Source organism: Leguminivora glycinivorella, chromosome 7 (genome assembly GCF_023078275.1).
Source record: "Leguminivora glycinivorella isolate SPB_JAAS2020 chromosome 7, LegGlyc_1.1, whole genome shotgun sequence".
NCBI classification, from domain to species: Eukaryota; Metazoa; Arthropoda; class Insecta; order Lepidoptera; family Tortricidae; genus Leguminivora; species Leguminivora glycinivorella.
In genome coordinates, this window is record NC_062977.1 from 10915724 (window position 1) to 10942959 (window position 27236).

The 27236-nt window shown below is 38.9% G+C and overlaps 2 protein-coding genes across 2 annotated transcripts in view; one reads left to right on the forward strand and one right to left on the reverse strand.

Moving 5' to 3' along the window:
* LOC125227756 (probable chitinase 10) overlaps nt 1-27236 on the reverse strand; it is a 43738-nt gene that overhangs the window by 10533 nt on the left and 5969 nt on the right. Inside the window, 27 exon segments of the mRNA XM_048132070.1 lie at nt 363-570; nt 1027-1127; nt 1374-1562; nt 1978-2046; nt 2202-2378; nt 2479-2679; nt 2946-3113; nt 3489-3749; nt 4341-4557; nt 11896-12002; nt 13902-14100; nt 14352-14573; nt 14733-14995; nt 15575-15763; nt 16225-16306; nt 16387-16486; nt 16835-17012; nt 17095-17218; nt 17319-17438; nt 17705-17890; nt 18218-18398; nt 18617-18725; nt 20858-21058; nt 21521-21727; nt 21840-21942; nt 22408-22510; nt 22712-22857. Of these exon segments, the coding sequence (XP_047988027.1) occupies nt 363-570; nt 1027-1127; nt 1374-1562; nt 1978-2046; nt 2202-2378; nt 2479-2679; nt 2946-3113; nt 3489-3749; nt 4341-4557; nt 11896-12002; nt 13902-14100; nt 14352-14573; nt 14733-14995; nt 15575-15763; nt 16225-16306; nt 16387-16486; nt 16835-17012; nt 17095-17218; nt 17319-17438; nt 17705-17890; nt 18218-18398; nt 18617-18725; nt 20858-21058; nt 21521-21727; nt 21840-21942; nt 22408-22510; nt 22712-22857 (4411 nt within the window).
* On the forward strand, nt 5660-8067 carry LOC125227757. Its single transcript, XM_048132071.1, has one exon. It carries the CDS (start codon nt 6024-6026, stop codon nt 8052-8054), a length of 2031 nt encoding a protein of 676 aa, XP_047988028.1. The 5' UTR covers nt 5660-6023; the 3' UTR covers nt 8055-8067.

Sequence of the window (27236 nt, forward strand, 5' to 3'; positions counted from 1 at the left end):
AGGTAGGTACATAAGTATAAGAATTAATATCACAATGTTAGGTATTTTATTTACAACAGATAGCCATTTAACCAATTCCATACACTATCTACTTATCTTTTAAAGCTGTTTACTAAAAAGGTGGTAGTTACATAGATTTTTAACAGCAATATTCTTTATTTACATTCAGTACGTATTATATGTAAAGAACGGACTATAACTAGAATTATGTAAGATTATTTAATGTAAAAGTTGAGTATGGAGCTAACTATTCAAGATTTTCTCTTGAAACATGCTTTGCAAATCAGTATAAAGACTAGCCGTGAAAGTGCACAACAACCCTTCAACCTTCAAGAGCTTGCATCGAGACGAAGTGTACTAACTTGTGTGGTCCTGCAGCTGCATGGAGACGGGCGCGGCGGGGCGCATGTTGCGGCGGTCGCCGCACGAGTCCTTGCGCGGGAAGTCGCACTGGCCGGCGGGCCCCCACACCAGCCCGGGCGCGCAGCTCTGCGCCACCAGCTGGCCGTTCACGCACACGTAGAACTTCTCGCACTGGGGGTGCGGGTGGTATGTGCCTGTTTGACAGCGCTAGAAAACAGAAACAATGCGCAATGCGCATATCACAAGGACTAGTCACAGTGCTCGTACAGTAAAAAGCAAGGACTAAAAACGTCGATGTCATATCTCATTTTTCACCTACACGAGCTTAGAATGTGTGCTAAGAACGAATTTGATCAGTGTCGTTTTACATTTTTCGAAATCCTCGTTTTTTAACCTCCGACGCAAAAACGACGGGATGTTATAAGTTTTACTTGTCTGTCTGTCGGTCTCTGCGTGTTACCAATGAAAGCTGAATTAGTCGGGAGTGTTCTTAGCGATGTTTGATGAAAAGCGGTCCACTATGTTTTCTTTTTCAAAACTAAAATTTTGTATCGTAGTTATGAACGAACTTTGTTGTTGTAGGTAGTTTCCAATAATGGATAAGTATACGTACTCTATACGGCGAGATAAAGAAATGTTAATTCTAAGTAACTATAGTCTTACCGTTGGTGTGGTCGTAAGGTTTTCAGTAGGCTTCTTCGAGGTAGTCCAGTGTTGGGGCCTCTTAGTGGATGTTGGCGGAGTTTTCGTGGCACCAGGTTTGACTAAGAAACAAACACCGGACTTTAAATGCGAATAGTTTTATTAATGAACGTCAGTTTAGAATTTTTACTTAGCAATATTAATTTATCTGGTTCTTTCGTCACTTGGACGACGTAGGTAATGTTTTTTCTACAATGTTAATATTACTTCTTCTAATTTAAAATTTTTACAAAGATGCAAAAAATAATAGAGCAGTCGTGTTTAATGGCTAGGTCCCTCTTTCTGGCAGATATACATAAAATACCAACCATCGCACATGGCGAACTCGGCCCAATCACAGCGATGAGTCCGCTTGTCCCAGTGCAGGCCAGGCGGGCACTGCTGCTTCCTCCACCGGCCGCCCACGCACAGCAAGTACGCGTCGCAGGTGTTGGCCGATGTCATTGACTCGCCGCCGCCGCACGAGCTGTCCTCGTCGGGGATGTTGCTAGGCTGAGCTGTTAGTAAAGCATTGTAAATAGCATGAAAGTTAATTGTATGGCTTATGAGCTCAATTGGGAATTATACGGTTATTAATTGTACGGTTGTTTTCGACACACATACAAAGATTTGGGACGATTTTTGTTCCTTGTTAACTTCACTAATAGGGACACAAGTGGCACAGGTGTTATTTGTTGATCAATACAATAGCGCTAAAGTGGCTAAAGCATGATGAAGAAATACAATCGTTGATAACAAGTGTACCTAGATACTGTACTTGATTCCGCGTAAATCAATTGTGAAGACGAACAATGGCAGTAGCTACGATGTACGTGAAAGTAGTACAGTCAGTGAATTCCAGATGAATGCATATTAGAAGATGTATAAGCAACAATAAATATAACAAATGAAACATCATATTTGGTTACATACGTGTGGTTGGGGGTCTGGTTGGGAGTCGAGTAGTTGATCGGGTGGGCAACGCGGCCGTGCTTGACGAACCTATGAATTATTTATTATGCAGGTTATTCCTAGTAGAAAAAAAAATCGGAGTTGTAAGAACTACCGATAAAGTGCAACAGTTGATAAAATTTGAGGTCCTGTGTCCAGATTATAGTAATTTTTATTTTTAAATAATGATGTCGATAATTACTCACTTTCACACTTAGCATATTTGGGCCAATCGCAGTTGTTGAGCTTAGGGCTCCAGTGCAAGCCAGGGGCGCAGCGCTGCCGGCGCCACACGGACCCATCGCAGTGCAAGTAGGCGTTGCAGTCTCCGGTTACGGGCTTATACGTTTGGCCGTTGCAAGGAGTTCCTTCCATGGAATCCCCTGTGGGAACAAAAGTCAATGGAAATCGATACCGGTTATCGCGTTTCTGAAGCAGTTCATATTTGGTTAGAAGGACACATGAATTGGAATGACTAATTACCAGAACTTGCTGTTTCCGTCGTTGGTCTACGCGTTGTCGTGGTAGTGGAAGTAGTGGAGCGTCTGGTAGTTGTAGCTCTGGTGGTAGTGGTAGGTCTGGCGGTAGTGATAGGTTTGGCGGTAGTGGTAGGTCTCGGTGGCGGTCGTGCTGTAATCGGTGCGAGCGTACTCGTAGCTGTAGTTGATTCGCTGATTGACGACGCTGAAGAATAAAATTCATTCTATGATTTTTATATTAATTACATTTTTATACATCGAAGTCTTAGTAGGTACGAAAACTAAAAGAGTAATAGGAGTAGTTAATTGATGATGGCCTAGGCCAGTCATAACGCGTGGCAGTGGTGGACCAGTGAAGTTCAGGCGCGCATACCGTCGCTTACGCTTGATACCGTCTTCGCTTCGGAGCTAGCTTTAAGAGTCCGTCGTCACAGCATAAGGCAAATTGTTTCATCAGTGAGAGTGACTAACTTGAGCACTTTGCGAAGCTAGGCCAGTCACAGCGCGTGGCAGTGGTGGACCAGTGCAGGCCAGGCGCACATCGATGCTTGCGCCAAACACCACCTTCGCATTGGAGGTAGCTTTCGCAATCGCCTGCCGCGTCACGGTATTCTCCCGCAGTACACGGTTTGCCCTCCGCTGTAAAAGGATTCACCATTTATTTATTTCAAAACACATTTTTTATTGCGTTCCTACTTAGTATTTAACATGTTATAATTGAATGAGGAGGCACACTCAAAGGTTATGACAGATGGCGCCACCCTATTAGTCCATACATGAGAGCGAGAAGATGATATGTTTTTTCTCTCTCACACATATGAATGACAGTGACATGGCAAGACACTTGCATAGGCGCCGCCTGGCGGGATAAAATGGCAGTGTGCCTCCTCATTGCAATTTAACAGTCCTCTGAGTACTTTTGTAGATTGTAACTTTACGTGTTAAAATTAACGATTTGCATTGTTTAGTTTCATATGCACAGTTAGAAAAGGAGCACTGTAATAAAACACGAACCAGATTGTGAAGATTGAGTAGTCGTTATTCTTGTAGTAGTCGTTCTGACAGTCGTAGTGGGTTTCATGGTAGTAGTGGTAGGCTGCGACCACCAGGTCTGCGCGGTGGTGGGTGTTGTGGAGGTTGGCTTCATGGTGGTGGGCTGAGACCACCAGGTCTGCGCCGTGGTGGCGGTGGTGCTCTCCGGCTTCCAGGCGGGCCAGGTGGTCTGCGTGGTTGAGTGGTCGTGACCGGGGTGGACGTGGTCGCCACCAACGGATCCTTGAATGCAAAGCAATGACAGTAAGGGAAAAAGTAAAGAAACAAAATCGTCTATTTAATGACTATTAACTACTCCGTCTTATCCTATAAACAAAACCGCTATCCTAGTCTCGCGGATAAGAGCAGACAGAAAGAAGTGATAATCAATAAATAATAAAAATAAATAGTAAAAATGCCAAAATGCCCCCATGCTTATTACTTAGAGTCGGGACCAAAATCGCGGACCAAAGCCGGGTGGCGAAGGCGCCCTCATACTTAGACCCGACGCACCCTCATACTTGAGAGTCGGTTGAAGCCCGACGTACGCGGTCCAACGCCGGGAGCCAAATTGGTGAAGATGCAGAAAAAGAGGGCTGGTGTTACGGTATGCCATTCTCTCTGTCCTCTGCGTAGCCGAGTTATGATTATGCAAAATAATTTTTTTACTTCACACTTTTTGTACAGGAATCTAAGGTCTCTTTAGTTCCTGTGAACTTTTACCATACTTTTATTAATATTTACGAAATGTTTTCGGCATTTTGGAAACTTTGCAACTTTCGGTCTGTTATTAATGGTTTGGTAAGAAATAAAGTAAAAAAAAAGTGAGCTCACCATCAGATGCAACGGTGGTTGTGGTAGGCGGCGGCGGCGTGACGGGCTGCGGTGGACGCTCGCAGGCGCCCGCAGGCTGCGGCACGGGCCGGCCGAGCGCGCGGCCCGCGGCGCGCAGCAGCGGCCACGGCTCCCCGCAGCACCGGTTGTTGAAGTCGTCCAGATCCATCGCCCATGCCGTCACCCCGCCTAGACCTTGCCGCATGGCCCATTCTACCTATTGAAGTAACAATAGTCAGTCTAGCTGTGTAACTAAAACTAGACAGGCTAGTTTCCCGCGTACGATTGTTAGGGAGCAATAGCAAAGGCTTACATGACTAGGTACTTTCCTAACTAACTGCGATATCTGTGTCAGTCTGCTTAATACGTAGCTCCAAAATACATTTTTAAATAAGCAAGATATCTGAACGCATTTATGCTCATTACATCACAGATTCTTATTTCGGATATTTTTGTTCGCGCAAGCGTTTAGATGTTAGATAACTGAACACGACTATAACTAGGTACCTACTTAGATACAATAAGCAACAAAGAATACAGTCAAAGTACACGGCCTTAATTTATTGTACAGGCAATAAAGTCCCGTGTAGATATTTACACAAACATATGTATATATTTTTTATTGCTTACTATCAAATAAGGCACTGTTATGTGTATGTAGTGTATTTATTAGATTTTATTATAACACTGGATCATTACATACATACATACATACATACATACAATCACGCCTGTATCCCATAAAGGGGTAGGCAGAACACATGAAACTACTAAAGCTTCAGTGCCACTCTTGGCAAATAAGGGGTTGAAAGAAAACGAAACTGTGACATTGCAGTGACAGGTTGCCAGCCTCTCGCCTACGCCACAATTTAACCCATATCCCATAGTCGCCTTCTACGACACCCACGGGAAGAAAGGGGGTGGTGAAATTCTTAACCCGTCACCACACAGGCAACTGGATCATTAATTATGAATAAAACACAGCATATAAATATATTTCTCCCCTCTTTTCCCGCAATGTTTCACAATAAAAACAAGACAATAGGAATTTGCCGTAGCAAAGCAACCTTAGCCTACTAGCCTAGAATTTCCGAAAGAAAGCATGTGTTATAGCATACCACAACATAAAGGATTTTGCCTTTTCGATGTCCGTGAAATATCTCATTTTCACGGTACTTTACTGCTACTTACGTTTCTAATTCAATATCGTGACCATTTTTCAAACGGTTGTATCTTGTGCGCATGGTTACATACTTCTATTTAAGAAACTATCTAGAAAAATAAAAATAAAACTGACTTATTGTGAACAATAAAAAATATATAGTTGTGTTTTGGTGGAACATAGTATGCTATAAAGTGATTTAGTGGAAAGTGTCTTAAAATAGTTACAATCGGAAAAAAGCATATATTATAGTGTGATGTAGCAATTGAGATTAAGAGAAGAAAACACATGCGTTCGAATACATGCTAACAGTATCTGGCATGCTGTTAGCGCTAGTCTTCATCTTCATCGAGCAACCGAGAATAAACGAGACCGAGGGGATATATCATCCTCGCTAGCGTCGGAATAATGAAAATAAGGGTTCCTTTTGTACCTTTTTGGTACGGAACTACGGAACCCTGAAAAGGAAGACAGAAAACATCCCAAAACAAACTATACGCCAGAATTAAGAAACCTTACCCATGTACAGTGTACAGAGTAGCGTTAACCGTTACTATAGTTTCAGCATGCATAAGTCCACATTAAACTCCATTCTGCCTCGTTTGAAGAAGTTATTTTTTCTAGGCATGATGCTTGGGTGCGGTTCCGTTGTGTTATTAGTACTAAACACAGACCAGAGGTTTTATATGGAGTACAACAGCTGGGATTACTTGAAACGACAGTATGCTGTACCATACAAATCTGACAATTCAAGTACTATACGGACTGAAGGCTGCCGTATACCATTTATGCAAGCAGATGAAAAGTCAATAAGAAAAATGGCAAAAGATATACACGAAATGCGGCCATGCGTGTCTCACCCTTTATTGAATTCAAATAGTACTCATGTTTGGATTGTGAAAGAAAATTTGGTTTATTACAATTTAAGTACTTCCAGTAATCTAACATGTTGCTACAAATCCTTTTATCGTCCGATATCAATAGATGACATCACAGCTTCCGATATTGATGACCGAGTCAAATATAATAGTTGTCGTAACTTTTCAGATATTATCGATGTAAACGACGAGTTTGTTAGAGTTGTTTGTAATGAGACAAAAATACTTTTCGACACTTTTTATGTATTTGCTCGTGAAGAAAATATAGTAGCGACATCTCAGAAACATTTACCCTATAACGTTTTGATCTTGGGTATAGACGCAGTTTCTAGGATTAACCTTCATAGGACTATGCCTAAAACCGTAAATTTTTTGAAGAAGTTGGGCAGTGTGGAATTTTTAGGATATAATAAAGTTGGAGATAATACCTTTCCCAATTTAATACCTCTATTGCTGGGAAAAGAAGATACGGAATTAGAAGACACATGTTGGCCAAACAGCAAGTCAACTTTCGACAATTGTCCTTTTATATGGGAACGATACCAGAACGCCGGCTTTGTTACGGCGTTGGCCGAAGACACCTCCTGGTTGGGCACTTTTAACTATGCCAATAAGCGCGGCTTCGCGAGCTCTCCAACAAACTATTATCTTCACACTTTTATTCATGAAGCGGAGCGTATTGCAGGCACCAATAAAGACGGTAACTCGAAATTATGCATGAACGAAAAATTCTTCTACAACATTCTTGTAGACTATGTAAAGGACTTGACGACAATATTGAAAAGTAAACTATTTGGCTTTTTTTGGGAAACAACCATGAGTCACGATAGATTAAACTATCCGATTATGATGGACGACAGTTACAACGACCTTTTCAGAAAAATGTATATGTCAGGTTACTTGAACCAAACAATTGTCTTCTTAATGAGCGACCACGGAATGAGGTGGGGAACATTTCGCTCAACAAAACAGGGATTTTTAGAAGATCGGTTACCATTTGTAATCGCCTTAATGCCCCCATCGTTTCGATATAATTATACCCAGGCATATAACAATCTACAAATAAATAGCCATCGTTTGACCACGCCATTCGACATGCACGCCACATTAACAGATTTGATCAATTTAGAAAATATCGATAACGCTAAAATCATTTCTAGAAGGTACGATACCTACGCCACTAAACGAGGCATCAGTTTGTTTTTGCCTATCCCAGGGAACAGGACTTGTCAATCGGCTGCCATAGACGACCATTGGTGCACGTGTTATCGATATACTAAGATAAAATCCAACAGTCGTGTAGCTAAGGAGGCTGTTAAGCAAGTTGAATCTCATATAAACGGTCTCCTTAAAGACTATCATCAGTGTGCACAGCTCACTATTTTGGAAGTGTTAGAGGTGACTCGACTGTTACCCGGCAGCTTCAGAGAAAGCAAAAAAGATTTTATTCAGTTGACTGTGGTGGTCCGTACGAATCCTGGAGGGGGCGAGTTTGAAGCCACTATAGGCCGTGAAGGTGGTCGTGGTGGCAAGTGGACTGTCGCAGGTTCTGTAAGCAGGCTGAACCTCTACGGAAATCAAAGTTATTGTGTTCCAACTTCAGAGCTGAAACTTTACTGTTATTGTGTTAATTCAACGCTGTCTACCACGAACCGTGCAGATTTTATAAACTAGAGAAAAAAAATGTTTTACTCGTCTAGTTTTATGACTTTTATGCGTATGACTCAAGTTTAAAAGTAAATACTTTGTATAATTACAAGCTTTGCTTAGTTTGGGGCTAAGTTGATCTGTGTAAGGTGTCCAAAATATTTATTTATTTAAATTACTAAAAACTAATCGCATAAGTAAGTAAGCGCGTAGTGGCCTTGCCCGCTAAGCCGTGGTCCCGGGTTCGAATCCCGGTAAGGGCATTTATTTGTGTGATGAGCACAGATATTTGTTCCGGAGTCATGGATATGTTCTATGTATATGTTATGGACCAAGTGATTAATAAGGGCATTATGTATAATTTTTAACTTCTGACTAGCAGAAACGTCTGCAATCGATGCCACTAGGATGTATAATGCCCGGGCATTAAAAATAATGCCTAGCTGTATTGGGCAAAGTGATTAATCATTGTCTAGACGCCATTTTTTATCACATTGCCCGGTCATTATGATAATGCTACGTGATCATTGGGCAAATTTTTTCTGAACGCCATTTTTTATCACATTGCCCGGGCATTATGATACTGCTACGTGATTGTTGGGCAATTTGATAATAAATTTAACAAGTTTGCATGAACGTCATTTTTATCACATTGCCCGGGCATTATGATACTGCTACGTGATTGTTGGGCAATTCGATAATAAGTTTAATAAGTATACTGGGTTTTTCCTAACATATAATGAAATGTAAATTGCGCTTTCTTGAATAAGCATACTTTTTAACCGCCGCCCTTAAATCTCAAGGAAGGTGGTTCTCAATTCGTCTGTATTTTTTTTAATATTTGTTCCACGATATCTCCGCCGTTACTGGACCGATTTAGAAATATTTTTTTTTGCTTGAATGTTTATGGAACAGCATGCATTTACGTACGCATTCTGCAGAGCTAGTTCATCATCTAAGTTTATTAACAATTGCTTTTTGACACCTAAAGTGCTATTTTATCCCTCTCCTAGCGAGAAAGGGACACTTGGTCATACCTACTAAACAAACTAGGCGTTTCACCATCTTTGCCATGCGTGTCCCCCGACATCATCTATGTCTCACTAAGGCTCGAAGCGAGCTCTGATCTGCGGCCTATGTCGGACTTGTCGTTTAACTCTAAATTATTGATTAATTATAAGTCCTATCTTAGCCATCCTTGCATCGAGAGGTCCTACGGCACAGCAGGCGGCTCGCGACGGTGTCCTTTGTAGTTTGATATGAAACTGCACGTCTCTTGAACAGATGGGCACGAAATGCTGAAGCTGTGCCAATCCATCTATTAGCTTTGCTACATGTTTTATTATTACTCTGCCTAACAGAAGACGGGCATTATGTATAATTCCCCGGCGAAATTGAGCTATTCGGTATGTTATTATCACTTTGCCAAACACAGGATCGGCATTATGTATAATGTCCGGGCAAAATTCAGCTATTCGGTGTGTCTTTTGGATATCTGTGGATCGTGGACATGCGTGGACCTTTGGGAAGCATGCGTAGGGCCAAAGCCAATAGCACAGAGACCTTTTAAGACATTTTAATCTAAAGGCAAGGGATACACGTGGCGGATACCACCCCGAGCGCACAATATATGAAGGATACAACCGTAGATAGTCCCCGTCAGGTGCAAAGACTATTGCAGTGCAGCACTTTTGGGTTATTGTTTTATAAGTTGGATGAACTGGATAGAGTGCTATGAAAGGAAACTTTCGGGCACCTAACAATAAGTCTCACAATTGTAAAAGACAGGCGGTGACTTGCCAAATCATTGAGTGGGCCCTGCAAAACGGCCGCACACACGGTGCGACAACAGAGCAACACTTAAAGAGTGGCTGAAAGGTTGTCGAGAGGTGAGACTGCGGTAGCCAGATTCCGGTGATCCGTTCAGCAGGCCGCCGACGTTATGACACTTTCCCATTTATAATATTAGTATGGATTCTCATACTGTGTAATTTTCTTTGTGTAAATAAAATAAAAAATATCTATTCTTGGGCAAAATTCAGTTATTTGGTGTGTTATTATTACTTTGCCCAACAGAGGATGGGCACTATCACTATGTATAATGCCCGGGCAAAATTCAGCTATTCGGTATGTTATTATCACTTTGCCCAACAGAGGATGGGCATTATGTATAATGCCCGGGCAAAATTCAGCTATTCGGTATGGAACTATTAGGTACTTTGCCCAACAGAGGATGGGCATTATGTATAATGCCCGGGCAAAATTCAGCTATTCGATATGTTATTATCACTTTGCCCAACAGAGGATGGGCATTATGTATAATGCCTGGGCAAAATTCAGCTATTCGATGTGTTATTATTACTTTGCCCGACAGAGGTTGGGCATTATGTATAATGCCCGGGCAATTTAATTATTTGAATAGTTATTATCAAACTGCCCACTCACAATGGGCATTATTCATAATGCCCGGGCATTATGTATAATGCCCGATTTATCACTTGGTCCATAACATATATATGAGTATTTGTATATTATGTATATCGTTGTCTGAGTACCCACAATACAAGCTTTCTTGCTGAGCTTACCGTGGGGCTCAGTCAATCTGTGTTAGAATGTCACTAAGTATCACTATTTGACCAAACGCTTTAATTCAAACCTATACCTGATAAAACTTGATGATAAATGGCCAACCACATGTTGCTGAGGTTTTAACGAATAAATAAGCATAATGACGACAGATCCAAAGACATCAAATCAAGGCATTCCAATAAAATATGTGAAGTGCGTTGATGTCTTTTGTTATTTATTTTTATCTTTTTAATTTTAGTTAACTATTTAGGTTCTCAAAGGTTCTCGTAATTAAATGTATTTTATACAATATTGATATTGTATTAAATAACCTTATTAGCACCTTTGTAGACCAGTCAAAGCACTCGACTGAAAAGCCATAAAATACTAGTGTCACAGACTCAGTCATACTTTATATTACAGCATAATATATATATATATATGAACATATATATATATTAAATTGTTTGAATTTACGTTAATCGTTAAAAATAACAAAAGTGTGTGTGTGCAAAAATATAATGTTTGTGTGAATAGATTTTTCTTATTGAGGTTGCATGGCAGCATGGCACTCATAAAGCCATTAACTATTGTAATTCGTAATTACTGTCTTTGTAAATTGGTTTAATTAGACCCCGATAATATGTTCAATCGCAGCACGTGTATCTACTGGCAATTACCTTGTTCTTTAATCCTGTGTCATGCTTTTTACAACCACTTCAAATTTACATTGCTATTTTATCTTGTATAAAATAAATTTAAAGTTGTGCACGAATGTAAATAAATATAGTTATGTTACACAATTGATCCATCATCAGACCTGTCGTCATGTATGGATCAGAGTGCTGGGCCCTGAAGGTGATGGATGAAAAGAGATTGCATGTAACAGAGATGAGAATGTTAAGATGGATGTGTGGCGTGACAAGGATGGATAAGATAAAGAATGAGTATATAAGAGGAAGCCTGAAAGTTGCACCGATAGTAGAAAAAGTAAGAGCTAATCGTCTGGCATGGTATGGGCATGTGATGCGAAGGGATGAAAGTCATGTGACGAGAAAGGCATTGCGAATGAGTGTGGAAGGAAGTAACGGGAGAGGAAAACCGAGGAAAAGGTGGATGGATTGCGTGAGAGATGATATGAAGCGAAAGCAAGTGAATGATGAAATGACGGATGATAGGGAGGTATGGAAGCGGAAGACATGCTGCGCCGACCCCAAATGAATGGGATAAGGGCAGGCGAATGATGACACAATTGATTTATTAATTTATTTGTAAAAAATAAGTAATGGGTTATACGGACCTTTTCAGTTATGGATTTGGGGTCGTCATATCCCACCCATTGATTTTCTGAATACGCATAGGGGCCGGCTCTGTCTTGGCGCCCTGTTTTCCATCGCAGATTTTTGACTGTAGAAAAAAAATGTTATTAAATATAGTCTTTAGTAATATTTATGCAGTTTAACCTAAACTTATCTCATAATAAGTTTTTTGCAAAAAAATAATTTCATCAACAAGCTTTCATCGCCGACCTTTCTTTCAACAGTCATCTACTGCTCTCCGAGACGTTTTTAAAAACCCCTTACTGGACGGGGTACGACGTTTCATGACAGAGTTCTTATGACCACCTTTCTGCTCCATCATCAGATCAGCTCCATGAGACCATAATATTGCATTGTCACGTGATTTACATATGCGTGCAAAATTTCAGCTCGGAAACCGGGAAGTGGGTTAAATTTAGCTTCTACGTTTAGACGCACACTAACATACTAACAAGGAAGGTTGAATAAAAGCTTGTAACACCTTTACGTTTGGATTGACGCTAGAGCGCCTATCGAAATGCAGCAGTCTGGGTCTGTTGCGCCAATACGGAAAAACGATATTAGAGATAGCTACGATAACGATATTATCATATACGTACTTGGCAACTGCACTGTCCTTCAGGACCTCGCAGTGCTTACTGGATCCAAACACTAATTGCCCTATTAAAATGCCAAGAAAAACCATTATGTAATTGAAATCCAGTAAGACGTATAAATGCCATACGATAAATAAAATAAATATATGTAAACCCTTCACTAATTTTAAGTATTTGTTGGATATGATGTACATATGCAATACTTGTTTTGAGACATTCTGTTTACGTTTATAAGCGTTTGCGAATTTGTACTTTCTACGTACAGTCACCGTCATAAAGAAGTCATGATTTCTGTACCTTGTCTCTTTAAATCGTACGACAACTTCGTATGACATTTTAAAGAAGACGGTAATATGACAAGGTATACACCGTGTTTCACATAACACTAAAAACCTGAAAACCGTTTGTTCAGAATCGAGAGTAGAATCGATTGAGCTATATCTTGATGGGGGTAATATTTTTATTTAAATTAGTATGATTAGTTATTTTTTACGTGCCTATTCTATGGTATTCGTAATACAACATTGTGTATATCGCATTGCTGGAGGTTGTTTACCTTTTTCAGTATTTAGGGGTATTAATACTGGCTGGTTACTTGGGTGATTATTTTTTCCGCTACGAGTTTGACGTTGTTTGTCAGTTTAATCTTAATGTTTATCATAAGTCATAACAAATTGAACTCGTACCTAATTACAACCTTGTCATTCTGAATATTGGGTTTAAATTTGCTTACTGCGATTACCTGTCCATCAATTTGAAGTTTACTGTGACAAAGCTTTAAAGTGTTTTAAATACAATGACATCTTAGCTGCCTATTGGTAAACCTTATGTCGTTGCAGTAACGTACACAAATAAATAGTTTTATGGTTTATGATGGTAGTTAGCAATTATTTTATTGAGTGTAGAGCTAAAAGTCAAGTAGAGCTGTACAGAAATCTAAAAATTCAATTAAAAAAAAAGTAACCATCAGATTAAAAGATGAATACTCTAGATGAGTTTAAAAAAATAAAAATCTGTTGAGGTGTCTGAGGTTTTGAGTGATACCGGAAACACGTTGTAGAAATCATCACTTATTTATGCCGGTGACTGTACCGGTACTTAGCCAAGATTTCGCTTACGCCTCAAGTTTGTCTCACTAGTACCTATCCTATGGAAGAGTGCAAAAGAGACTACCACCTGCTACCATCTAGGGCATCTTAGGGTATGCACAGAAGCTTACTTCGTTGGTCGAATTTCAAGATGTACGAGTATGTTATTATTTATTTAAACTTTATTGTACAACTAAAGCAACATGTACATATGGCGGACTTAATGCCAAAAGGCATTCTCTACCAGTCAACCATGTTTAATAAGGTAACCCCCCAGTAATAGATCCACAAATTGGTTAATACCTCGGTAACAAATTTCGTAGTAGGCCATCATGCCGGGCTGCTTGGTGAACTCGCCGGGTTCACCCGGGCCGGACGCCGCGGAGCCCGGGCCGCTGGACCCCGTCGTGGCGAGTCTGTACGTCTGGCCGTAGAACGAGAGACCTAGAAGAATTTTCTTTGGGTCTGCGCCGCCGCTGATAAGAGCTTTCACGGCGTACTCCTGTTAAAAAATGTTTGAATTGTTTTTTTATAGCAGTTGTAAATATCTATTAATAGTTGGAAATATTCACTAAACTATTTTCAAAACACTATATTCATCAATGAGTTTTATTAAAATACCTACAACGATTTATTTACGCGATTCCTTATCTTAGAGCGAGTCTTATTCAAAACCGAAGAGTAAGTGATCTTTATCAGCTTGGTTACATTTATATACAAATACAAGATTTAATATAATTATAAAATTCTTACAATAGAGTAGTACGGGATTGTATCTTTCGGAGAAGGTACCAACGGCGTGTGGTGCGCCGTAGTGGTCTCCCATCCGCCATGGTAGTCATACGTCATGGCGCTCAGGAAGTCAGCGGCTTTAGAAATAGCCGCTAGGTCATATGCCGCTTCTATCACTTCTTTATATCCGGATATAGCGACACCTAGCTCCATTCCGGCCCCGTGCAATGCCTTTGATAGTTCCTAAAAAAAAAGTGTTTATTAATAATCGATGGCCTTCCCCTCAATTACTGTTCAGGATTCAAGTGGGCTAGTGTATTTCAGATTGTTCGAAAACTCTGCATTGTGAAATGTCTTAATTGCTTATTGACCTTATTGTATATTCCTAAATGTAATAGGTACCTGTATTAATTTTGCGTAATTCGCTTTATCAGATGCAGCGCCCTTTTTACAATTACTCTGCCAGCAAACAGGGTAGTTCCAGTCTAAATGAAGACCTCGGAAGTTATGCATGCGTAAGAAAGACACCAGCTTCTCTGTAAACTTGGCACGTGCAGCACTTGAGGACACTAGGCGCGAATATTTGTCTCCGGCAGAATCTGTCCACCCTCCCAATCCTAGTAGAACTGTCACGTCTTTCAGAGATGTTATACGTTCATATAAATCTGGAAAAAATACTAAACTTAGAAGTTGTTTTGGTCTTTAAGTCTAGTTACATTACTATTCGAATGATTTTTATTTTTTACTACGTCATCGGCTTGTGTAACAAGCATACGGCCCGACATCCTAACATGGACGTTTTCTACTCTAGAGGAAAACATTCCTTTCCATGTAACAACATGTAGATAATTATGTTGCCGAAACTAATATATACAGCGCCCTCGTTGAGCACAATCAAAGCCAAATGTTTAAAAAGCAACTCGTGAAAAATTTACATTGTATGTATACTTGTACAATTATAAATAAATAAATAAATATTATAGGACATTTTATTACACAGATTGACTGCGTCCCACAGTAAGCTCAAGAAGGCTTGTGTTGTGGGTACTCAGACAACGATATATATAATATACAAATACTTATATACATAGAAAACATCTATGACTCAGGAACAAATATCTGTGCTCATCACACAAAGAAATGCCCTTACCGGGATTCGAACCCGGGACCGCGGCTCAGCAGGCAGGGTCACCACCGACTGAGCCAGACCGGTCGTCAAACCGGTCGACAATTAATTAACTTACTGTTGGTGATGTCAGTCCATGGGTCGAACTCCTTAGCGACGAGTTCATCCGGCGACAGTGACCCGTAGGCGTAAACTATGTGTGTGCAAAGTCTGGTGTCAATTTGCTCTGGAACGAATTTCCCGTCTCCACGCCGATAGAAGGCCCAGCTGGTCATGTAGCACACTACTTTTTTGTTGTTTTCGGGACCTAAGACATAAAAAAATGACATTAGGAAGACGCAAATTGTTGTTGGCTATCACCGAACTGTTGTTTAATAACATTTAATAATAAGTGTAGGAATTTTCTTTCAAATACTGTGAAATGTAGTAGAAATATCTGTATTAGTTAAAAAGTTATCGATAACATTATTAGGTTTATCCAAAACAATGTTTCGTTACATGTACCTTTGTTTTCTTTTTTTCTTGATGCCCTGTAGTCCTTATTTCTCTTGAAAATTGTTCTTGAGCGATTGCTAAAAGTTTTCTTTTGTACTTTTTCTTTTGAAATTAGTAGACAGCGGAAGAAATTGGCATAGAAGAGGGAAGAAAAAATTAAACAAGATAAATACGTGCGCGTAAGAAAGAAGTATAGCAGAATTACAGGTAGAAAAAAATAAGCATTATAAAGTGCAAAGTTAAGGTTGTTTTTATTTTATGATTGTAACTTACTTTTTTTGAAATTTTCAGACATTGAAATAGACTGAACTGGTCCTCTGTTCAACATCATGTCATGATTTATTTGGTCACTCCACTGCAATAAATTAACCCATGAATTAATAATGAGCATAATGTGATATAGCATATATTGCGTGAGTTGTACGTAATATTTACCTCGAAATCATTGTCATATGCATGAGGTAATAACCGTGCTGCTTCCTCCACGCTGATCCTAAGGCTTTGGCCTGGTAGACACTTGGTAACATCCTGGTGTCTGCAACGGGAAATATAATTATAGATAAAGCAAAACTTCATAACTTAAAATCAAAAAGATTACCTACTTCATTGAGTACAAGTGAAAGTAAAAGTAAGGGTCGTGTCGCATCAAAAAATCAAACAGCTGGCACAGGACAGCAGAAGCTGGAAAATACTGCACTGAGGAGAGATACGATTGAGTACAATTTACAAATTAAAATATAGAGACAAACCGCCTAACTATGTACGTATCAAATCCATTGGACTAATTTGGATAAAACAAATACGAGTACCTACCTATAATTCTAAAAACGACATTCACGTGTTTGAACCAAATAGCAAAATGATAATTAAATAAATAAATTACCCGCAGAAGCCAGTGGAAGGGTCATAGAGACGTTCATCTTCGCAAACCATCCTGAAATTGATGCCGCCAGTGCAGAAGTGGAAATGCGCGCAAGAATCTTCATCCGACGCCAAGTACGGCCTCATAGATTCACAGGAACCAATTTTTAAGGATGACTGGTCACTTTGAACGGGTTCATCTGTGAAATATTATAACGAAATCATAAAATTATCTAAACACAAGAATTTCATAAAATAAAATTATTATTCAACGATATTTACTGCTTAACATTGTTGAAATTGTGCTTAGTAAGGGGAATGGCGACCCGCAGAGACCGCGGAAGTCGTCCATGTCTATAGCCCAGGCTGCTGCTCCAGCCAAGCCCAAATTCATGACGAACCTCATCTGTAAATGATAAAAAATAATTATACATTTGACTTCCGTAAGCTAGAAAACTGTATAAACCCATGCATAACATAACAATAAGTTTTGGTTAATCACTAACCTTTTCAGCAATAGTTGTTTGTGAATCATAAGTAACCCACTGGTCATCAAAAACGGCGTAAGCATTACCAGCTTCGTCGGTCCCGGTTGTTCCTTTACCTTCGCGTTCAGCTATGCATATCTGAAATTGAAAAAAAAAACACAATAGAACGATCTGATAGGAATTTTAAAGTCATGTTTGTAATAAAATCACTAGAAGTTATATCTATCCCTTATTTACAAGTAATGCGAATTTCTAAGTCTGCACAGGCCGTATAGTTTGGTAGTACCTATCATCTTGCTACTAATGCTGTGCTATTTACGACTGGGATTGTCAAACATTTTGGCACGACTACTATGCCGAAAATGCCGAAATATTATCTCAAACAACCACACAAAGTGTGTCACCTCAAAGTAAGCCAGTAGTCCTTTGGTTTGGGTGTAAGGCCCCTCTTGGCCCCAGCCGCTGATTGGGGCGCCGGGCGTCGGCAGCGTGGAACCCACCAGCTTGTAGCTCCGACCGAACAAAGGCACGCCGAGCACTAATTTCTCGGGTGCCATGCCATGACGAAGGATGTATTTCACCATGAATTCCTAAAATATACAGACAAAATTAGGGTTTAACAGAAAGGCCAGTCTAATCCATATCATCTGACTGCTGTCAATTTACGTCCAGACCTTTCATTACAGATAGAATTCTAAGAATTACCTACTTGGATATCGTATGTAAATAATAATGCCTCGTATATTATATGGTAGTTTTTTTCGTAGCACTTGATATTCGGAGGAATAATGTAATTTATGCATTTTATAAAAGTAAATCCTCCCTATTTTTCATGACCCATCAGTAGCAGAAGCATTAGTCTGGGTTACCATTTCTCTGATCGGCAAATCAAGAAAAAGAAAACCATTGGTTCATACGATGTTATCGTATCGCTGGTCCCTGGACGCAGCGCCGGGGTCACGGTGCAGAGCGCTATGCTGGACAGCTTTCGGCGGAGGCTCGTCCCGTTTCCCGTGGGTCATGTCCCACGCCTGCAGAGTCACGTAGTCTGCCGCGCCGCTCACAGCGGTTAGGTCGTATCCGTCTTCGATCTGGTACCTATTGGACAAATATTATAATATAAGAGTCTTCTCGTTGATGGTATTAAATCATGAATATCTATGAGTATATATGTTCTTTGCGTACTAATTTTTTTTTACATTCCTGGCGGCCTAGTGAAGATGACAAAGACTAGCAATACTGTAACGAAACGCTTTGTGTCTATCTAGTACTCTTACATAATTATTTAGCGCGACAGTGACAGTAAATATAATTACCTGAATGGAGGTAAGACTGTAGAAAGTAGAAGTCCGTATGGTGACATTTTTTCCCGCAGTTCGTACAGAAGGGTTGTAAACATGTCTTTTTCTTCTTCGTCTCGTTCACCTAGTTATAAAAGAAGGCAGTCAAATTATCTACATACCTATTTATTAAGTAAAAAAGTAAATGTCCGAATCAGTATCAGTAGGTACTTAGGGTCATGCCAAAAGAAATTAGATACTCAAAATTTACATACTTTATTCTTTATTACAGCTATCTATTTTTTTCGAAGTATTCACCGTGAACACGTATACACGTTTTCATCCGTCTAAACCACTTAGAAAATACCGATGACCACTCTTCTTTAGACACCTCAGAAATTTCGTAATTATACGCAGCCAACGCATCTTCTTTGTTCTCAAATCGCCTTCCTTTTCATTTTTCTATAATTTTAGGAAAAAGATAAAAATCACAGGGGGCTAGGTTAGGGGAATATGGGGGGTGGGGCAGAATAGTCACGTTTTTTGAGCTGAAATAGTCAAGTGTTCTAGCGGAGGTGTGCGGGGCAGCGTTGTCGTGGTGCCAGAGCAGGTGCCGGGTTCCTGACTTCGGCCGCTTGTCACACCAAGCTGACAGTACTCTTGGGGCACAAACTGTCACATACCATTCTGAATTAACTGTCTTTTGATCTTCCAGCACTATTGTAGCAATATGTCCCGTCTTGCAGAAAAATGAGGCAACCATTTGTTTTTGTGTGCTTCGGGTTCGGCGACATTTTGTTGGCGTCGGCTCATCTTCAAAACACCATACTGTGGACTGTCGCTTTGTTTCGGGATCGTAGTTATATAGCCATGTTTCGTCACCTGTAAGTATATCATATACGTTTTTGTTCTCGCCTGCGTCGAATTTATCTATCATAAATTTGCACCAATCCACGCGACGGTCTTTCTGTAAATCGGTGAGCTTGTGCGGCACCCATCTTGAACAACGCTTATGAAGAGACAGTTTACTATGAATTATAGTTTGCAATGCTGCTGATCCAATGCCCAGTTCACGCTCGAGCTCTACATATGTAATTCGTCGGTTCGCACGAATATTTTTTTCCACAGTCTTTACATTTTCTTCAGTGACTGCGGTTGGCGGCCGTCCGGTCTTCGCCTCATCTTCAAAGCTCTCCCGTCCTCTTTTAAATTCAGCAAACCAATTGAAAACAGTTGCACGTGAACACGCAGACTCTCCAAAAGTCGAGACTAAAAGTTCAAAACACTCTTGAGGTGTTAAACCTTTTTTAAAGTCATAATATATCATAACACGAAAATCACGTCGAGTAAGCTCCATTGTTGCGGAAAATTCCCGCCAAAATTATTTAGAAAAAAAATAATTAAAAAAGGAATCCTAAGAATTTCCAAGTGTTCCATTTTTAAATTTATAAGCAGATAACCTACCTTTACAATGTGTATAACTGGCCAGTATCTATCAAATGACCATGGAGTATCTAACTTCTTTTGGCATGACCCTCGTACTTGCAACCACGCCAGATAATTTGAAGTGGCAAGTGTTAATTTTTATTTTTTCCCCTCACTAGCTGGGAAACACGTGTTTTGTCCTTTAATACCAGCGGGTAAAAACGCATTTTATCCACTAGTGGGTAAAGTAATTTGACCTTGAATAAAGTCAAATTAACTGCTTTTTACCCTCACTAGCTCGAAAACACGTGTTTTGTCCTTTAATATCAGCGGGTAAAAACGCATTTTGTCCACTAGTGGGTAAAGTCATTTGACCTTGAATAAAGTCAAATTAACTGCTTTAAAATTGATAAAAGTAGGTGAATCTAGTAATAAAGATGATTTACCACCTGTGGAACTAGTGGAAGCAGTGATAAACGCAATTTTTGCGTTGTAGTTTCCTCGCTATAGCGAGGGGAAAAGTTTTGTGTTACACTCGGGTGCAAATGTATTTTACTTCTCGTGTGTTAAAAAACTCGCAAGTTCAGGATTCTATTCTCGAACCACTCGCTTCGCTCGTGGTTCAACTATAGAATCCTTTCACTTGCTCGTTTTTCAATTCCACACTCGGCGTTAAAATACAACTTGTATAACAAATAACTATTAGCTAGATGATACTTTGTAGAGCACGTCCCATAAGTACATTGTATGACATTGAGTAGGTACCGTGATAATCGGGTAGTATCATTCCGCTAGGGGCTGTTATTTACTGATTAATGTATTTGAGAGGAAAGGATACTTATGAATTCTTACCTGGATAAACCCAGTGAAGATCGAGACCGTCAAAATCGTGTTCCCTCAAGAAGCTCACAGCGCTGTCTATGAAGTTGCTGCGTCTGTTTGACTCCTGCACCATTTCGCTGAACAGCCGATCGGTTCCGTCGCCTCCGACACTTAACATCACTTTTAGCCCTGTTTGTCTTCGCTTTAAACCTGTCGCAATACGGTACCCGCCTAAAATCGAAAAAAAATTATCATTTAGTAGTAGTAGTAGTAGTACCTAATCACTTTATTGTGTACAAGTTTCTATAAAATTTGTAGGAATAGAGATACAAAGGCGAGCTTTTCCCTATAAGGGATCTATTCCAGCTAACTTTGGAGTAGATGAGAGGATTGTTCCAGTAGGTAAGATTGACAAACTTACAGAAGTACAATAAAGGTCAATAGTAATCTAAAATATTGCTCATTTAATCGAGTCATCTGCTACCTTATTCAAATCAAATTTCTTTAAGATGTGGGGTCACACGTCCTGGTTCTTAGATCTTATCTAGAATCCGACTTCACCTTACCCACGGATCTAACGAATTTTAACCACGCAACGAGCAAACGCGGCCACCATTAAAAATATCCTAAATACCTATCAGTATTGGTGTAAAATTACTAGGTAACTCAAAATAAAAGCTTCAGGAACCTTACCCTTGATTATATCATAATCTTCATTAGCCGGCAACAGAGCATAAGTATGTGGATGCATTACCGCGAAGGCATAATGCAGGTGGGTGCATGTGCGTGGTACCAGGCCCGCAGTGAACGCGAGGGGAGGCACGCGGTATGCTGCCCAGGACTCCATATAGCATACTATCAGTCTCTTAGTTGCTGGACCAGTCGGAGTTTGCTGCATTTCTGGAATTATAACTCAAAATTTAAAACCCCCTCGACAAGAGCCTTAAGGTTTTTTTTTAAGAATTGTAAATTACAACAAATTATTACAGAAAAGAAAGTAAGTGTGCCAAACCTTGTAGATTAGCATTTCCTAGCTGAAACTTGTTTAAGTAATTTGCGGCGCCATAATACTGTCTGAGGTTGTCTGTATCCCCTGCTGGAATATCTTCAACGTCCTGTAAAACATATGTTTTCACGTTATAAATACATACATAGTATGACAAGAAAATAAATTAGATGATTTTGTTTATTTACCGTACCGTATAAACTATTGGCATTTTGAGGCTATCTGTTACCATCAAGTTTGCGAAAAATTATTTTTTTCAGTAGTTATCACTTTGATGGTAATAGATGTAATACTGTGTCAAACAAGTCTGTCAGTAAATAAAAACAAAGAAAACTATATGCATCCTTTTCTTTAGGATGCTAGAGAAAAGGATACCTATAGTTTTCTTTGTTCTTATTTACTGACAGACTTGTTTGACAGAGTATACTTAACAGCCCCATGGTTTGTAGTATGACCATACTACAGCATCCCTAAAGCAGCGTACAGTTACATTGATATATATACGCGATCAAAAATATATTCAGATATTTTTCTATCGTAACTGAAGACATTACCCAACAATATTTATTTGTACCTCTACATTTACGCGCAAGGATTCGTCGCTTAAAACTTCAATGGGTCTTTTTTCTACCGCATCACGCAGTGGCAGTCTTTCGTCACCTTCATCTCGAAGACTTCTACAAATGTAAAAATGTCGTGTTAATTAGGAAATATGTATATTGAGATTAGAAAAAAATGGTTTTCGTATAAATCATTGTCAAATTAACTCATCGTTGTTAAGTACGCAAAATAGGTGGAGTTGTGTAAAAGTATTATATAAATCATATTGCTTTAAAATGGTATGCTTAAAATATTAATTGTAAGTTCGAGTATTTTACCTTAGAGGAATGCTTTCGACTGACGCTCGTATCGGCGCAGGTATTGGGTCATGTTCAGGCACCGTCTCCACGGCACTTCTCACGAAGGACAAGTTGTCGGATCTCGGGGACGCGACTGTGTGAGTAAATAATAACCACAGTGCACACTGAAAGAAAAAGATTGAATTTATAAAAAAAAATATGGATGTACTTAATGGTTAAAAATTAAAATAAGTATTTGCTCTCATTGGGTTGCTCCTCTGGATGAGAGATGGACTGCTATAAGCTAGATGAGAGTTCGAGTTTCGTCCAAGCCCATGGTTTGCCACTTTCTATTATTTGTAAGGATTGGGAATAAGATAAAATTTATTTATTTTATGAAACTTGAAGATGGTTTCCCAAAAAGAGCAAGAACAGAAAATTATATAATGAACCGACATTTATTACTAAATATCACACGATACAGCAACATAACGATTCGCCGACCCTTAACAATTACGAAGCTCTGCTATTAATTATATTTTTCTTTTATTCTATATATTACATAAATAAGATACCCGTTTAGCAACTTCTTATACACGTTGATTAACTCAGCATGTTCTGAATAAATAATCAGTTGTCGAACAAACGCCGTAGGCTGTTGACCCCATAAAAAACGTAATACATTAGTCAACAAAGGAGATAGGTATCAATTACTTGGACAGTTCGATTCATTGAAGATTTGCGAATACCGACCGTTAGTTACAGTATCTTCAACCTATACAATGCGAGCAAAAAATGTGTGATGACTGTGTTTGATACGCTTTCTGCAAGTTCTGTCATAGGAAATTAGTTTCCGAAGTGACAAAAATACACATTTGTGCAGATATAAACATTTTAAGACTTGTTATCTTATCTATATATGTATTTAACAACTTCCTTCAAATAACTGCTTATAAGATCTAGGTTCATACACATTTTAAGTTTATGCGAAGTCCTACACTCTTGATAACAAACAAGGCCCGGAGAATTATTTACATTGTTGACAGTTTCGACCATATTTTTTTATTTTCCCCTCACTAGCTCGGAAACACGTGTTTTGTCCTTTAATACCAGCGGGTAAAAACGCATTTTATCCACTAGTGGGTAAAGTAAATTGACCTTGAATAAAGTCAAATTAACTGCTTCAAAATTGATAAAAGTAGGTGAATCTAGTAATAAAGATGATTTACCACCTGTGGAACTACTGGAAGCAGTGATAAACGCATTTTTTGCGTTGTAGTTTCCTCGCTATAGTGAGGGGAAAAGTTTTGTGTTACACACGGGTGCAAATGTATTTTACTTCTCGTGTGGTAAAAACTCGCAAGTTCAGGATTCTATTCTCGAACCACTCGCTTCGCTCGTGGTTCAACTATAGAATCCTTTCACTTGCTCGTTTTTCAATTCCACACTCGGCGTTAAAATACAACTTTGCCCCCTTGTATAACAAATAACTATTATTTGACCATGCCTCAGCATATGTAGGTATCTAAATCTTTTTTGATACATAGTTAAAAGCAAGGTTAAAAGGTACAATTAAGTATACGGTATACTGTATACCTATAAATAATTTTTTCTCCGGTCATTTACAGGTTAATTCACAAGAGCTGGCACGAATAAACGAATGACTGAATGAAATAGTGCATTAAGATACATGTGCGGAAAAGAGGAAGTTCGGAACGAGTACCGATAAATTAAAACACGATTGAATAAAGTGTTATAAGAAGACACGAGTTACGTACGAATTTACCCTTCGCATGTATATCGCACGACGACGTTTTTCAGTACATATGGCCCTTTGAAGTTTTGACATAAGCACGTACATAATGAACAACTTCTCTCACTTAGTGCGATAAAAAATCACTATATTTACCTACTGAAATATATGTGTTACGGTATGTGACAGATTAACCAATAAAATATTATATACCGATACAGGTGTCTCCTCAGAGGGAGTCACTAGACTAAACAACCAAAGTTTCGATTATTTCATTCGTGCCAGCTTTCGTGAAATTTTAGGTAGGTACAATATTTCAAACATTGCATTGCACTGCATGCATTTAATTTTGATTAAATTCTTTGATTGAACTCTTTATGGTATTACTTTTACAAACCTAATAAAAAATAAAAAATCACGTTTCATTAGGTCTTCATTTTATTTTTAGTTTGTGCACCATTTTACACTAGCTATTCTTAAAGTGTATCCTCTATCAAAACGTATCTTATTTTAAAAGTTTGAATGCGACCTGTAAATTTAAATAGTACCTATCTAGGTGACTCCAAAAGGGTGTCGAAAAGAAAGTGTTAAAATGTTTGTAACTATACTTTCTACAGCTCTAAAAATATATTGTTAATTGTTTGAAGATGTCAACGGTGCATACTCATGAGTGTACACACCGTGGGCGCCGCGGTCGCTGACCGATCACTCAAGTATCGCACTTCACGAACGATTTACATAACTTGACTAACACGAACAGGTCCAACATATATTATGTTTCCAGATCCTAATTTATGGCTCAATATTACTTAAAACATCAGTCTGATGCCATTATTATATCGACTAATTATTCGATTGTTAATCAATAAACAAGCTGAAAGGCCCTCTCTACGTAATTTCTCGAAATGTTTGATTTGAATAGTGATCTAATAAATCACCGGTGAACGAGCTTCGAGGGTTCGAGGACATTGACACGCTCGGTCGGAAAACAACAGCATTTGCATACATAGTAGAGGCAGGTAGCGCGCACAACGCACAAGCCGCCAGCTCTGGATCAGAGGTCATCGTCATTTCTCCCGAACCAGTCCAAGGTAGGTATTAGCTTCACACACCACCATCGATTAGGACCACCTTTTATTTTTAAACCTTAATATAAACTCGTTTCGGGCGACATAAAGTGGCCATAATTTTGGGTGTTAAAAATGTATCTCTTTCTCGAACGAAACTGCGCATTTTATTCCGATAAAAGCAAAATCATGCTTATCACTGCAAGTGTCATTTTAAGGTTTATATTTTTAGTTTTTTTTTGGAAATAATTATTAAGATTTTGAAACGTGAAACATTAGGTATGTATTAGTAAACATAGTAAACCATTATCAACTGACGTGCAGTGACAGAATGTCCTCAAGAACACTGTCAAGTGCAGAAAGGACGACACGGAAGGAAGGTCGAGGGATGTCGGTGCCAGCTCTGCTGCGTGCTTGGCATACCCTGGCCATTATTACTGAGCATTGTAACATAATATATCCTTCTTATCGCCTTGGTGAGGCTCCATGTTTTTTAATTCGAATCCTCAGGCATCCTATTTATTTAGTAGACTTAGGTATCATATGCATACTTTTTTTTGGATTAATAAGGTAACTATTATATTTACCATGTCTATAACCAAGAATTTTATATATATCTTTGCACGGGAAGCATGGTCGCGCGATAGACGATAAAATATCAGGCCGTCCCTATCGCACTTACAAATAGTGCTATAGGGACGGCCTGCTATTTTATCGTCTATCGCGCGACCATGCTTCCCGTGCTGGATAGTGCGTGCCGACCAATGAGTTGAAGCCATTCACCTTTACTCCTATGTTCTATCTCATTCCAACACTGTGATGTATTGCCAGATAAGTTAATAAAAGAAACGTATAAAACATTCTTCAATCAAATTGACTTACTTTTCTTTGTATTATACAAAAAAAAAACTCAATCAAAAACCTTATTTCTCCGGTATTTACCTCCTGCGTACTATGGGAACACTAATAATAAAAAAATATGCCCGATATGTCAGAATTGTCAAAATTCATTCACCGATTCAGAGATTTATTTTGCAAAATAAACGTTTTTCGACGATTTACTTAAGTTCTGAGCTATGTATTGCATAGTGAACCATTGTGGAAGTAAATGGAAACCGAAATCCGACGTAAAATTTCACAAGTAAGTACTTATTTTACCAAAATGTTCATAAACCTCACTGGCAATAAATTTTCTTCTATTTTGCTTGTAATCTTGGTTAGTTCTTATCATTATATTGGTTTCATTGTCTCAAATTAAATTCATTCTTATCTTTATTTCTTATTTTTTATTCTTATTTTTATTTTTCTTCATTATTTTGTTTCCTTTATGTACAATAAAGCTTATACATACATACATACATAAATTATATCAAAATTCCCACGAATAGGTTTAGAACGATAAATATGACCTTTAAAGAAAAATAATGCTATGTGTGGTTTTACGACTAGGGTGACCAATCTTTTTTCTTGCATGGTATTTACTCTTATTGAATGGAGCTAAATCTATCAACTTGGTACGGTTTCTATGTTCATAGTTCATATCACAGTATAATAATACCAACTTTATATAATTTATGTCTTTACAATTAACATGAATAATATTAAACTTTTCAGTGTTCCAAAAGATGAAGGAAGGAGGCAGCATTGGCTGTTGGCTGTCGATTGTACCGATAAAAGGAAATGTTTCAGAGCGTTCGACAATTTGCAGATTTGCACTTAAGCCTGAAGATTATGACACAGAAAG

What these genes read in the sequence shown, in the direction of transcription:
- LOC125227757 (XM_048132071.1), top strand. Translation starts at nt 6,024, where the DNA reads ATGTACAGTGTACAGAGTAGCGTTAACCGTTACTATAGTTTCAGCATG.